Source organism: Maylandia zebra, linkage group LG7, assembly GCF_041146795.1.
Source record: "Maylandia zebra isolate NMK-2024a linkage group LG7, Mzebra_GT3a, whole genome shotgun sequence".
NCBI lineage: Eukaryota > Metazoa > Chordata > Actinopteri > Cichliformes > Cichlidae > Maylandia > Maylandia zebra.
The window spans coordinates 7,344,726-7,359,664 of record NC_135173.1 but is presented as its reverse complement, the minus strand read 5'-3'; the positions used below and the strand labels follow the sequence as shown (position 1 = coordinate 7,359,664).

The 14,939-nt window shown below is 41.0% G+C and overlaps 1 protein-coding gene and 1 long non-coding RNA gene across 2 annotated transcripts; both read left to right on the top strand.

Annotated features, from left to right (window-relative positions):
- The first annotated feature begins 4 nt into the window (after positions 1-4).
- Positions 5-2,999, top strand: LOC101486065 (Golgi apparatus membrane protein TVP23 homolog A). The gene is made up of 6 exons (XM_004563434.2): positions 5-430; positions 1,935-2,079; positions 2,169-2,258; positions 2,352-2,477; positions 2,561-2,689; positions 2,791-2,999. Exons 1-6 carry the CDS (start codon positions 351-353, stop codon positions 2,815-2,817), a joined length of 597 nt encoding a protein of 198 aa, XP_004563491.1. The 5' UTR covers positions 5-350; the 3' UTR covers positions 2,818-2,999.
- Positions 3,000-4,382: 1,383 nt separating this feature from the next.
- Positions 4,383-14,480, top strand: LOC101485849 (uncharacterized). Its single transcript, XR_191496.4, has 4 exons — positions 4,383-4,522; positions 6,050-6,270; positions 7,922-8,213; positions 14,039-14,480. It is a non-coding gene; the product is annotated as an uncharacterized LOC101485849 (long non-coding RNA).
- Positions 14,481-14,939: the final 459 nt, after the last annotated feature.

The window sequence follows — 14,939 nt, the reverse complement described above, 5'->3', positions numbered from 1 at the left end:
TTTGTTTTGTTCATTCGGAATTGCTATTTTAATTGAAGTGTAGCGTAGTTGTCAAAATGTATCGGAAAAACACAAAATATGTAAGGTATGTGAAGAATCAAAGATATTTTAAGCCCAGTTTCCTGATGTGGATTTAAAAAAGTAGCCAGTGTCGCTGTCGGTCTTATTTCACTGCAACACCTGGCTCGTTTCAGTGTTCAAATACAGCCATGCAAAACTGGTATTTGCTTGGTAGATTTTGATTTGTACATATCTCAGATCACGGTGCCAGTGGAGATCTTTTTTGATTATTGTCCTTGTCGAGATTGTATTACAAACCCTCGGGTGATTTAAACAGTTTTTAGCAGACGATGGCGGATGCAACTGAGGATGTCGAGCTGGACTTTGCAGCTGACGAGCAGGAGAGGGCGCGGAGAAGCGCAGTCATAAGGTGCACTGCAGGAAATATCAACACAACAGCTGTTTTATCTTCCATAGTGTCTTTTCAGCTTTGCATTATTAGGTTTTTTGTTTTTTTGAAAACTTGTTGAGCAAAAAAAAAAAAAAAAAAAAGCTGGTGCAAATCCCTGGACAGATGGAAAGATCACTGGTACATCTCAGGGCCAACATAGAGACAGGAAACAGTTGACACTCTTACATGATCTAATACTTATTTGTCTTTCCTGAACAGGTTTACTCTTAAAGTTAACTCCATTCTGGGAGAGTGAATGTTGAGTAGCTTCTCCTCAGCTCTGTTGAGAATCATTAAAGCGATGGTTAGGACTTCCAGCCAATCAATCAATCAATCAATCAATCAATTGAAATAGACTATTATGGATTTTAAAATAATATGGTTTTCATCAGTACCCATTTTCAGTTGTATCAACTCTAAAATCAGGAGATTAACTAGGCTAACTAATTATTTTCTTCTTCTATTGTCTCTTTTTTTTTGCCATAATTTTCAGGTAACCTATTTGAAAACAGCGTAGTAAAACTGGAAATTCTTTTTTGGTGTGCCACCCCAATATTTTTATTATGGCCACCCCATGAAGCAATTCTGGAGGTGCCCCTGGTCTTCTCATTTGGCAAACTCTAATTTCAGGATTTCAGAGGGTAGAAACATAGTCGACACCTGTTTTTAATCCCGTCCAGCATGTAACGAAAACAGATATTTTCTGTATGCGGTTGTACTTTGGGGGCTGTGTAGCTGATAGAGCTTTAGTTTAAATATAAATCACTAGCTGTTAGAGTACCAGGCATAAAAGTATCAGTTCAGACTATAACAGAACTCATGCCTGGACTCTTAAACACTCAGCTCATTGAGCACATTACAAGTGGACATGAATATGGCAGAAAAATGTGGATAAGCATGCGGAGTGCGCTTTTTACGATGCCATAAAACTAACGTGGAACAGTCTAAAATTTTAGATCAGCAGTAAGTGGTAGAAGAAGGCCTAAATGACCAGAGGAACACCTTCCCACCCGATAAAGGTGATCATGTAACTGGATTCATGAGCTGTCTAAGTACCTAAAATGATGCTTCCAAAGCATACATCCATTTCATCCTGAGGGATCATCAGTGGATACCTCAGTTATGGATCTGAATCTCTTTGCTTGATTTAAGGAAAACAGCTCTGAAGTCATAGAAATCACTAGTAGTGGAAGTTTTTTGTGAAGGTTGAGAAGGCTAAATCTACACAAACAAGTGGTGTCAGAAAAACTACTGGAAACATTAACTGGAGATCACAAAGGTCAAAGCAAATAAATACTAAATTGAAACTGGAGGTGGGATAATGTTTACAGACCTTCTATTCACAGAATAAAACCTATCCTGCAGGTTAACTCATTTTGCATGCACACTATCATTTTATGTTTCCATACATGCTCACCTGTATCTGTTTGAAAGCTATCTGCTGACACATCAGGCTTCTCGTTTCCAATCCCTACAATTTTAGACACCCCATGGCCTCCTTTTTCCATTTGTTCTTCCGAGTGGTTGCCATCGTTGTCTATCTGCTGTGTGAGTGGATCAGCAAGAGCTTTGCGTCCTGTTTTGTCCTGATCATAGCTCTGCTCTCGTTTGACTTTTGGTCTGTGAAGGTAAGACATCAAACAGTTTGTGTGATCTAGTTACTTTTCTGTGGCTTTCTTTAACTTTGCAGGATTTAATTGCTCACGCTTGTTTTCAGAATGTGACCGGCCGTCTGCTGGTGGGGCTGCGCTGGTGGAATCAGATTGACGAGGATGGAAAGAGCCTCTGGGTATTTGAGGCCAAAAAAGTAAGAGGGTGTTTTGTGCATTTTGAGCAATAAAAATTAGCGATTTTGATGTGTTAACCCTATAGTGTTTGCTTTCTTATCTGTGTGTATAAGTCCCGGAATAGTAACACTGGAACTGAAGCAGAGGAAAGGATATTCTGGCTGGGCCTTATCATCTGTCCTCTCATCTGGACTTTCTTCTTCTTCACCTCCCTCTTCTCTCTGAAGATTAAATGGCTGGTGAGACTCCCTTTGCTTGCTTTTCTGCATATGTGCTAGATTGCATATTGTCTCTCTCAGACTCATCTGTCTGCCTTCCTCAGTCTGTGGTGGTAGCTAGCATTTCCCTCCAAGCTGCTAACCTTTATGGCTACCTACGCTGCAAGGCAGGCGGGCAGGATGGCCATCCTCCAGACAACCGCTCTTTCACGGGACAGCAGCTCCCCCAGCGTGTGAGTGACTGGCTGCATCATGTAGCATCTGCTGTTGTTCTGTTAACATGCCATTTCACATTAATTTTATGAAGTGCATCTATTTTTTTTCTGTCTTTCAGCCAGATATCATCTTTGGAATATTATAATGCCCCCCCCAACAACACACACACACACTTGTAAGCTGCCTCTTCCCCAAGATTTCCACTTTCCACAGACCGCATGTTCCCAAATGGCTTTGTGTGCTATGTTGAGCTCCGTTTAATGCTGTGAACTGTTTATTGCACATCCTGTCTGTGGATTGGTGTTGCTATGCTTAATAAAAGATAAATCCATATTACAGTTATTGCTCATGATTTAACACCACACCTCAAAGACTGTCACAAGGTAGGCCAAGGCGCATCAGGGTGAACCAAATCAAACTTTTTTTATTAATGTTTTTCACACATAACCTATTGGATTTTTGCATTACTAATAAATATTTAATGCATATATACATAATTTACACTGGCCATTATCAGCCAGTTTTAATAGACTGTCTTTTTTTTTAGGCTCAGTGTGCTTGGTCTTTGCATAGGTCAACAAAGTATTTTGAAAAATAAATGACCGTAAAATTTGGAAGGAAACTGAAATGCAGAGGGAGTTAGAGTGAAATCAATTATTGAGAGAGGTTGAGTTAACATTATTTGCTGTAAACACAACTAAAGCACATTCAATTTGTGTATTATTTATGGTGTAGTTTAGTTTTAAAGAAGTAAACAAAAAAAGATTTTTAACCGTGTTAGGGAACTGTTCGTTCTGCTTTTGGCCATGGCCCCTGATGCTCATTTCCCACACTTCCCACACAAACCATCAAAGATCCTTTATTGGACCAAGAAAGCTAACCCCTTATTCCAGCCCTCCAAAGACACTCTGCAAAAGGCGCGATTTTTGGTCTGCATCTACGAAAAGCTTCATTTCTGAAGTGGAAAAATTCAAAGCAAACAATGTGGCTGCATGCGGTCACCATAGTTGCTTTATGACTTTGCAAGCTGCAAAGTGTGACTTGTTTAAAATGATTTTTAACCATATATATAACGTTAATGTTAGGGCCATAACTCTGAAAATGAAAATGTGTTCATATATACGTATATACATTGATTTGCGGAGAGCACGGTACTCTAATATAACAGCATATTTAAGAGATATAATACTGACGTGATCTTGGTTTAAGAATAAAGAAATATTTTTAAAAGGATTGCAAGACATGCTCTTTTTATTTTATTTTTTCTTGTTTCCAAGTCTTCCCATTGCAGAGGAACAGGGACAGAAATTGGCCAACACCAAATTTTTGGAAACAGCGTGAATAAGAAGTCCTTTGCTCCTTAAGCTGGTGTGATATTGTGGAAAGCTCTTAGGAAAACAAATACTAAACAGATCTGGAAGTGAGATAATTTTATCCATCTGTGCCTTTTAGTGTAGTTTTACTACTACGACTGCTGCAGGTGGTAGTAGAGAAGAAAATATGGGGTGGGGGGGGGGGGGGGTAAATGGAGTTATGAAAGAGCCAGGAGTGAGACGTCTTCCTGATATCGGACCCTCTTTGGTGCCAACGGCCGCCGTGATTGGTCAGGAAGCCTCCCTGGTCCTGGCATGACGTCACTGCGGGAGCGAGTAATCAGACGGTAGAGGAAGCGCGCAGGCTGGAGGAGAGGCAGAAGCTGGAGCACCGAGGATGAAAGCGGACTCATCCGTGAGCGGCGGCGCTGATTCTCACCGAGGGCCCGACGTGAATGCAGAAAAATGAGTCTGGAAAATTCAGCGAGCTAAAGTTGGGGACATTTGCCTCCAGAGTTCGCTTTGCTTGTGAAGCAGGTAAGAAATTGAGGTGGAAACAGGGAAGATTTGCACGCAGAGCATCACATCTTTTTCTTTTTTTTTCAGGCTCTGAATCTCTCCAAATGTCATGTCCATGTGGCTTACGCAGAGGATTTAGGGACACTGGCAATCTCTGCTTAGTATACCTGCTGGTTAATATCCACGGGGAAGAAATATGTAATTTAACCACCAGAAACGCCCTCCTGTTTCATTCTATTTCTGCGAAAGCAGGTGCAGGCTATGATCTTTAAACAGAAAAGAAAAATCTTATTCTCTAAATTACCAGAATAATATAGACTGCTACACCCCTCTGCCTGTTGTTATGATAAGGAACAAATTGGTTTCATGCGTTAGTTTATGCGGATAATCCTTGTGATGTGTCTAGTTTTAGAAGAAGTAGGCCAATCGCAACTCTCATTAAAAGTAGGCTGCCCTTGCCCCCAGGAGCCCTAACGAGCCGAGAGCAAATTAAAACATCTTACCCACCCCCTCCAACCAAACCCCAGCTCAATTTAGATTGAGAAGGTTTTTATTTATTTATTTCATTTTACGAGAGTCAGCTTTTGATCTTGAACTAGCATCATTTTAGTCCTCTGCATAAGCGCGGTGTCAGGATCACGGTCATGCTTTAAGGACGATATATATATATATATATATATATATATATATATATATATATATATATATATATATATATATATATATATATATATATATTCAGTCCTAATCTTATTACAACGACATGCCAAGTTTTGACCATGGATAATTATAATAATAATTATCCTTGGCAGTCGTTTGTTACAAGTCATATAGTGATACTTTTTATCTCGCCTTAAATTGTTTCTGTTATTATTGTTAAGATGTTGTGTTGTGCAGAATACAGGTCTGTCCTACAAAATGAACTAAATAACTGTAGGTTATTATCGAAGTATCTTTCAGCACTGTTGATTTTTTTTTTTTTTTAAATCTAACTAAATGCTTAAAGTAATATTTCAAACAGCTCCTGCACGGGTTTACACTAGAAATTTTGAAGTTAAAAAGTATGAGAATTTGTATGCTAAATATTGTGATTTGTGTAGCTGCAATACAGGGGTGTTACCTGCAAGATATGCTAATGTAAGCGTTATAGCCTGTTGTGTGTACAAAACGCCTGATTTGATTTTTCTAATGAGTTAATATTTATTTATTTGTTATTATTATTTTACATTTTAGATGCATGACAATTGCACACATGTAGAGTACAATTAGGTCAGGCTGATCTCTGTATTCAGCAGGCCTTCAAACAGACACCTTATCACGGCAGGACAAGAAATGTGTGTCGGCTTCTCAAACCACCAACATATGTCAGCATAAAGACAGTGCATATCTTCGTATCGTGAACATGCGGCGTTTCATGCATCTTTTACTCCATGTAGAGACGATAGCTTTTGCTCCTTTTTTATTTTAATATAAAGATGCAGAAATGATCTGGGAGTGTATTTTTGAATATTACGGGCCTACTAATGCAGCTTCACCTCCTTCTAGATATCACGCCAGCATCATGTCGGGCTACAGCATCAGAGAGTGTGAGAGAGGGGGTCTGTTTTTGTCTTTGGTTATCTAGCTGTATGAGTGTTAAATACCTGTCATAAAGCTAGATAACCGAAAGTAGAAATGACTTCCGTAGCCGTGTGTGCGTACCCGAAAGAAAAGGGCGCTCCGGCTGTAGAGTCACCAAGTTGGATTTTGAAGTTCACCTCCAACAGGTAAGAAAACGTTCTGCTTTGAGGCTGGTGTTAATATTCGTGAATTAGATAGGCAACAAAATGTTTTACTAGAAGTGTGTAAAGTAAGATTTTAGTGCTGAATTTATATTTATAAAGAGTTTCTCTCACCGATAACCAGTGCATTTGTGGGCCTTCCATTGTAGCATATGTCAGCTTCGTACAACCTTTATTTTATGGTAGAAGAGTAGAAAAACAAATTTCTAACAATACTACTTTTAATTTATATTTTAATTTTTTAACCTACTATATAAAAACAGCCACAAGTGCAAATAAAATGATCTAACATCTCAATCAGTACTCTACCCCCAGGCATCTTTTACCTTTGAACTTATGCCCCTCAGTGTAACCTAAGGGTTCATATGAGCTTTAGGAATTGAGCCTGTTTCAGGGTTGTCTATTCACGTTCTTTGCAACATGGTGTTGAATGTAAAGCAGGTCACCCAGTGGCTGGATGGGAAGCAGTAGAGACTCAAAGACCCAAAATTTCACCATTCGCAGGCATTGGTCCACTGATGTCAGTAAAGCATCATGTGAGAAAAACTTTATTGCCAAAAATTAATTAACAGTATATTAAAAATCCAGTCTAATAAGAAGGGAAGTCGTAGCAGGAAAGGTGAACAGGCGAACAGGTCACACTTATTATTATTATTTTCATTCTTGAGGACCTCCAATATTCCTCTTAAAGTACCTGCTTCAGGATACACTGGCATGTTCCCCTGGAAGCCTATAGCGAGTGGGTTGTGATCTTTTACAATTTACCCTCTACTTTGTCATTCGTTTACTTTTTTCCTTCGCTGAAGAGTATTTGCCATTTATTTTAAACACAACATGCAGTTCCGATTCTAACTTCATTCAGGAGAAAGAAAGGGGAAGCTAATGCTTTGTTCCAGCAGGACTGCTAATAATGCCGTTGAGTGGTGTAGCACCCTGCTAATAAAAACACTTGGTGTCTGTATTTAAAGCTGTAGCAAATCTCAGAGCCTTTGGGATACATTGTGTCTCGCCTCAATGAGAAGGCCAGGGCCATCCTGTAGACAGGAGCTGAACTTTTCAACTTGGTACTTCAGCGCTGTTCGGTGCATACGCTCAACCCTGAGAATGCCTCTAAAGCCTAAAGAGCACCAAAGTGAGATGAGTTTTCATTCATTCTGTTAACTACCTATTGCTGTAGAGCTTGCGGTCAAATGCGGCTAATTGCTTCGTTTCACAACGAGATATTGGATATGTGAAAAGGCCGTGGTCCAAGTCTTTTCCAGAGCTTTCCCTGTTATAGGTAGCGTGTGAACATGACGTGCCTTCTTAGTGAAAGGGAATAAAAACACTTGAGGCTTTATATATGGGACGGTCCAAGGAATTCTTGATTTAACCTTTGAACTTTGTATAATATGAAGGATTCTCTTGGTGGTTTTATGGCAAAAACATACAAAAACACACAAGCATGACAAGAGATGGGACTGGGCTATGAAGAAGCAAAGCTGGTGAGAGCTTTTAAAGTTTCCATAGCTGACTGATTTATGCTTGTTTACAGTATGTACAGTAGGCCGTGTTTAGCTATAGTGATACCTTAAGATGTGTAAAGCACTTTTCATATTTTACTCCTCTCTTTTCTATTTTTCTGCTCGTATTGCAGGCTTCTGAATAACACTGAAAGCTGTGGGATTCCTGAAAGGATCCACCATTAGAAGAAAATAAAAAGAAAGGACCTCCCCTCTCCCACCTTCACCCCTTTTTTGCCCGAGAGCCCCTGATGCCATCTGCACTGCCAATGTGGGCGCTTGGCCTGTGCCAGGAGGGGGACAAAGACCGTGCCAGGAGGGGGACAAAGACCTTGCCGGATACCCTGCGGAGTAAGGGCTTGCACAGAGGAGCCATCTTGAGAGATGTTTGCCGTGACACCTAAAATGGCTGGGCTGGCACACGAGGTGAGCTGCATCATAGCTTTCTGTTGGGTACCAGTGGTAATGGTGGTGGTGATGGTGGCCAGGAGGTGGGAAGTGTGACTGTGTCTGTGTGTGTGAGAGAGATGGGGGAAGGGAACAGGACGAAGGATGAGGGATGAGGGGAAAGAAGAGTTTCCCATTTCCTCCCCAGTCACACATGGCCTCTCCCTTTTCTGCTTTCTTCAGCTCCTGCTAATTAGCAGTTAAGGGGTGATGTGAGGGTGGTGGGTGAAGAAGGGTGGTGGTAGTTGATGGTGGAAGGGAGGGGTGGGGGGGGGTTGCTGGGTAGCAAACAAAATTAATGAGCTGGCACTGGTTGAAGGAAACCTGCCATCCTCTCCTGTCATGGTGCTTCTTTACTCCCTGATGCACACCAGGCAGTGGTGTACGGCGTGTTTCCACCTGACAAACCTCGGAGATTAATTCATGCAAAACGGCTTTTGTTAGGAAATTTGCATCGTGATATTTACCACAGTATCTTTAAGCGTCTTAGTGTGGCGAAAATCTGAGGAGGAGACAAGCAGGGATCCTGATATTTCTCCTGTGGGTGATCACACGACTGTCTTTAAAAGTAAAAGCATTAGAGTTTAACAATTAAATTTACAGTCTGAAAATGTTCGGGTTCACGAAGCAGTTCCTTGTGTGTAATACTGATATTTTATCATTCATGTTGCAGTGCAGACACTGCGCTTGCATGTAAGTTTTGAGAAATAAGAAATGGGGCAGTGAACATACCTTATTATAACTGTTAACGCTGATTGAAGAGCTCATATATAAATTTAAGCATTAGCGCTCGGCGTTTAATACTGATTACAGCTCTTTCTGGTGTAATTGTACTGCTTCGGTGCTTGCATGTGATAAGAAACTTTAGTTAACAGGAAGGCTAAAAACGTCTTCCAAAATCTGGCAAGGGCAAAATGACACTGCTAAATATCAGTGTAAGTGCAGAGCAATCCAAATCGTCAGCAGCTCCAAGCCTGTAACCCTACACGCGCACGCCCGGAAAAGCGTCCTCATCGTGGCGTAGAGCTGCCCTGTACCCCCGGTGACTCCGGCAGCGACCTGGAGCAGAAAAAGAGACACGTGAGCGTGTGTGTGCAGGGCCAACATGTGCAGCTGCAGTGCTCGTGTGTTAATGAACAGCACCGTGCGTTTTCACATTATCATTCAACCCCGTTCTTTCTCACCCCACCCCACCTCAATAGCTGCTGCCACCCCCCCACTCCCTACCCATTCCCCCTCGAAAAGCCTGCTTTCCCACTATTGTGGGAACTGGTGGTGCGGTGGACCTGGGCTGGGGGGCAGGGTGGGAAAGACCCTCCAGACTAGACATGAGCAGATGCCTGAGACATTAGACTGTCGTGCAGATCACCGGGGTCGGACGAGCCACTGAGTTTTAATGTGTGTGCAAGTGTATGTGGGTTTGATATGTGTGTGATGGGGGGTGGGGGTGTAGTTCAGGCCCTGGAGTGCCACCTGACTGTTCATTAGTCTATTCAGCCTCCTCTCCATGTCTGAAAGACATGGAGATGCTGTATTTTGTGCTAAATGAGAGGGGTTTCCCAAGCATGAGGCCTATACGCTGTCACATGTAAAACCATAGCCTGTCTTTAGATCATATTGGAGGCAACAATTAATTTTCATATTTATTAATTTTTTTACATTAAAAATTTGATTTGATTAAAGATTTAAACCCTCACAGTGTGTCACTTCCTCTGCCTTGCACTCCTTTATCTTATCTCAATTTTCCTATCTGGATGAGAGTTAATGCAAACACCGTCTCCAAACTCATGCTGCTCTCAGATTGTAAAAAAAGAAAAAAGAAATCATACAAGACAATTGGTGGCACAACATATCACGGCGAATGACTCAGCTAAGGCGATGGGTGTGCTCTCGAAAGCTGAATGATGTAACCCGCGGATAATGATTATTAATGAGCCTCATACTGTACGTGTGCCTCCACAAGATGTGTAAGGCATGTGCAGCCCACATGTCAAAAGATTATTCCCTCTCTTTATTCATATAAAAGACTCAGAGCTGTCTTTACAATTGCATTTGTGCTGCTCATCTGTGATATACAGCATATTGCTTCAGGCAGGTTTGACAGAAGAGAGGAAGCACTGTGAAAAAAAATCGTTTTGGAGACATTATAGCTTGCTTAATGCTATGTCTCCGTTGCACATCTCCATGACACATTAGGGGAAACAGAGGAGCAAGGAGGGGAATGATGATGAAATTGGGTTTTTTTTAAAAAAATAAAAAAAACAAAGGTAAAGATTGGGTTATCAAGAGAAGGTTAAAGACACTGGAGCTAAATGTATATGCGTGCATGAAAAGGAGGCAGCAGGTGTAGCACATGGGCAGCCATGTTTGAGCCCACCATCTGCATTTACTGAGGAAGTTAGCTTGTGCTAGCCTGTGCAGTGCCACATTAAAGCCATCTGCAGCTGCGAGGAGCTGGGCATCGAAGACGGAAGAGTGTGCGTGTGTGTGCTTGAAAAGAGTAAGGAGGGCTATCAATTTGTATGTGATAGCCGCAGCAGTCGGCACAGACAGCGTGGTCAAATAGAGGGGGTGACTGAAGCAAATAAGTCAGGAAAATGTATTTGCGCTTAATACCAAAAGTGCTGTAGATGTAAAGAGCTTTTACTAGTACTTGAAGGGTGTTAAAAATGAGCAGCATGTACAAATGCACACAGAATATTTCTTTGTCTAATGGTTAATAAGAGCTGTATTTCTTACTAAACGCAATGTGGTGTGGAGGGGGGATAGCATGAGTTGATTGCAAATGAGCAAAAAATAAGTGATGGGAAAAAAAATGCAAATGTTGATTTAGATAGTGAAACCGCTTAAGACTCGCGTGGTTTTAATCGTCTCGGAAACAAAGAGTTTTCAATCAAGATGGTCTAAAATGAGAGCAGCTGAAGAGTGAGGTCAGCAGCTCTGACACGGTGTCGGGAGGATTTAGGATATAAAGGTCCTCGAATCTTCCTCGGCACACTGTAGATACTTAAATATTCATTCTTCATTCTTTCATTCCTTCTACTTGTACATAACTTTAAATTTGACAGAAAAATGTATTTCCCCTCAAGAAAATGGCAGAATAGAGATGATTACCTTTCCTTCCTTTCCTCCTTCTGTTATTCATTATTAACTATGTATTGCTTTTCCTATGTGGGATTTTCAGTGCAGGGAAATTATAATGTATGACATGATGAAGTGACAGTAGCCCGGTGCTCACTTCCTATTCTGTGTGAGTTCAGCGCCGTAGCCATAGTAGCGATAAAATGTTAATACCGTATAGCTCCTGGGTTACCTCTTCACTATGTGTGGACAGTATTAATGTTTTAACGCCTCTGCTGTGGTGTATAAAGCACAGCTCATGGGCCGCCCATAGTCTTGGATGAGGTCCAATGTGGGTCAAGCGAGGCTCATTGGGACTCTTTAATGCAACTTTGGCAGAGACTAATCTTGCACAAAGCCCAATGCTAAGTATCTTAGAGCAAGATGGAGAGAAGTTTCTACATCCAAGGCTTTGCAGATTACGTCTGTTAGCCATGGCATCCCTGAGTAGGGGTCCTGTATGCTCCAATGAAAGCAGGGGAGAATTAGGTGACTGAGCCTTTAATACAGTGGCCCTTTGTAATCATATCAGTAGATGAGGTTCTGGGTTGAGGAGAATTACATTGAATCCTTGGAGTGACCTCTTTTTATTTTGTGAATGTAATTTTATTCAGTAGTACCATGTGCGAGTTTGATACAGGCAAAAGCAAAAAGAGACAAAGAAAGTGCAGAGTACAGCGTCTGATGCAAAATGGCTGTACGACCCCAACTCTGTGTCAGAAATCAATTCAAGTTCAAGTTCATGGTTGCGACCGCTCTGTCTGCAGCCGGTCAGGGAGTTAAGAGTGTCTGTGACCACCCCGGAGTACAAGAGGAGGAGGAGGAGGTGGTGGTGGTGGGTGCGGGGTACATAGCCTTTGACCTCTGTTAGTGTTGCTATGGGAAAGAGGTTGGTCGGCTCAGTAATGTAAGGCTGAAAAGGCCGAACTGTCAGAGCTGTCCAGCAGACGTCAACCCCCCCCCCCCCCCCCCCCCCCCCAAATGATACACACACATGCACACAAGCTCTAACTCATTCACACACACTCACAGATGGCACGGGCCAGCTTGGGAATGTTCGTTGTGAGAGAATGCTTTATGTTCATCAGACGCTGTTATAATTCATCCAATCTTTTGAGTCTCCACCTCTTCCTCTGCACATTCTGTTAGACTTCTTCTGTCTCATTGTGTGTGTGTGTGTGTGTGTGTGTGTGTGTGTTAGCGTGCGCATGTGTGCATGTCACCTAATATACAAATACTGTGATAAAGCACTTGTGAGAAAGGAAACCAATCCTACGTTGCAAACAGAGCTCTTCAGATAAAACGTGCTCCCTGCAGTCAGAAGAAGTCCGCAGAGAAAACATTTCACTAAAAAACAAAAAATATCCAGCGTATTGTCAAATAGTGAAATTACACAGCAAACAAAGCATCACTTGTGAGCAGAAAACTCACTATACACATGCACATAGTGCATGATTCCGTTTCGCTTAAGCCTCACTATTGTTGTTCTTACAAGGCAATATCTGTGCAATGCAATCTCCAACTTTGCATGCAGGACTGTGATGTAATTAATAACGGTGAAAATCATCTTCTGTGGCCCCAACCTCAACCCATGAGTTATTGATCTCTTTGGATAAACCTGTGGATAAAATAATCTGTTGCGATGTATATTTCTGTGTCTGCTCATTTGAAATGGTCAGTGTTTGATGTTTGAGTGACTGCGTGTCAGAGTGGGCATGCAAATCCACTGATTGTACTATGTGCATGTTCCGTGCCCCCTCTGTGAGCGTGCGCAAGTGTGGCCTCATTTAAGGTTGCATTCATTCAGGGGAGGGGTCTCACGAATAAAAGAGCTCCTATTTGCATACGCTGCATGCTGTCTGCAGAGAGGGAGCAGTCAAAAAAAAGATATCAGAGGTGGACAAAGAGAACGAGGACAAATCCTTCATTGTGGGGTTGGTGGGAGAAAGGGCTCATCTGAATTGGGGAGTGGGTGGAAATTGACAGAGAAAGAGTTCGGGCTGGTTCCCTGTAGGGATAAAAGCCTTAAGATCCCTTCATGCATACAGCCTGCAAATGGAAGAGAAGAACAACATGCAGAGCACAGGGGTCTTTTTCTTTTTTTTAACAGTGCATGAAAAGGAAGTTTGTTTTTCTGAAACACTGCTTACAATCTTTAATGTATAAATTAAAAAAGAAAGAAAAAAGAAATCATGCACAACAAATTCACTATTGGCAAAACAGACTCATCAACCTTTGGAATAACCAAAGAGCTGCTTCGGTTTGCAGAATCGTTTTCAGATTTTATTCTTAAACGTTTCCCCACAGACTCGTTTTTATATGGGGATGTTATTTACCCTTTTTATGTGTTGTTTTACCCGGTGGCCCTTTGTTCTTTGGGTTAATTTGTTTCATTGTAAATGTTTGCTGTTTTTAATGACTGCTCAGCATTTTGTAAGCTCAAGAAAATGCTCTACAAATAAAGCTTTTAATTATGAATGCTTACTAGCTCATGACAAAACTAGCACATTTTCATATTATGTTGTCAGTGGAATGTGTTCCTAAATCGAGACTGTTTGCAAGAATACCTTCACTTTGCTTTTTGCACCCAAAATGTGAAACGTTACTTTCATTCAGGGCAGAAGAGTTTATGGAGCCAAGTTCGATTCTCATGCTAATGATTCCCTCCATGCTTTCTTCCTCAGGATGGGACAGGACCTGCATCTCTGCACTCTGTAGGACTCTGAAGGCCTGGAAGAAAACTCATCAGACTGTTGTCCTAACAGAATATAAAATTTAACGAAACTGAAACCTGAGTGTATCATCGAAATAAAGTAGAAACAGCAGGTTTACTATGAAACACATTATTCAAGATCAAGGCCTCGGTTAAGCAAAAACAACAAAACCCTATTTTAAGACATTGTGAATGTAATGCCATATATGATCTGATATGTTTATACTGATGTCTTTTGTTTAAATTGTTTAAAAACTGTTAATAAATCACTTTTTTCCCCACTAAATTATGTTTGTAGATTTTCACAGTAAATGCCTGCTTTTTTAAATTAATTAAATATTTTATTTTAATATGTCTAAAGTGTATTTTTTAATAAATATAGATTATTTTATTATTAATATCTTGTCAGTAACAGCTACTTAAATAATATAATAAAATAATATGAAAACTTTACCCCTGTGTTTGATTCTTGTTTTCGAGCAACACCGTGCTTTATTTTGGTGATCCGATAGGCGAGGAAGGACCATATTGTGAGGCTGGATTATTACAGAGCTGGGAAAATAAAACACGAAACACACACATATTTATAATGTCCCTCTCTCTCTTTCTCTCGCTCGCTCGCTCTCTCTCGTGAGAAGGTGTTTGAGTGACCCCGCATTAAGTTTTAATTAGGAGGAGCAGACAAAGCACCGTGTGTGGGAATGAAAAGTTCATCAGCCGAAAACCTCAGTTGCCAAAACGACCCTGTCCGCTATTAAACACAATGTAATAATAATAATAATAATAATAGCCTTCATATTTTATTTATCAAGTGGATTTTATTTGAAACATTTCACCCACACGTTTGCCTTGTGTTCTAAGAATAGTTAAAG

Bases quoted from the DNA above. Each gene is read 5' to 3' on its own strand.
- LOC101486065 (XM_004563434.2), top strand. From the start codon at position 351: ATGGCGGATGCAACTGAGGATGTCGAGCTGGACTTTGCAGCTGACGAG. The intron at 2,080-2,168 runs GTAAGACATCAA...GCTTGTTTTCAG, and splicing joins TTGACTTTTGGTCTGTGAAG to AATGTGACCGGCCGTCTGCT. The intron at 2,690-2,790 runs GTGAGTGACTGG...TCTGTCTTTCAG, and splicing joins GACAGCAGCTCCCCCAGCGT to CCAGATATCATCTTTGGAAT.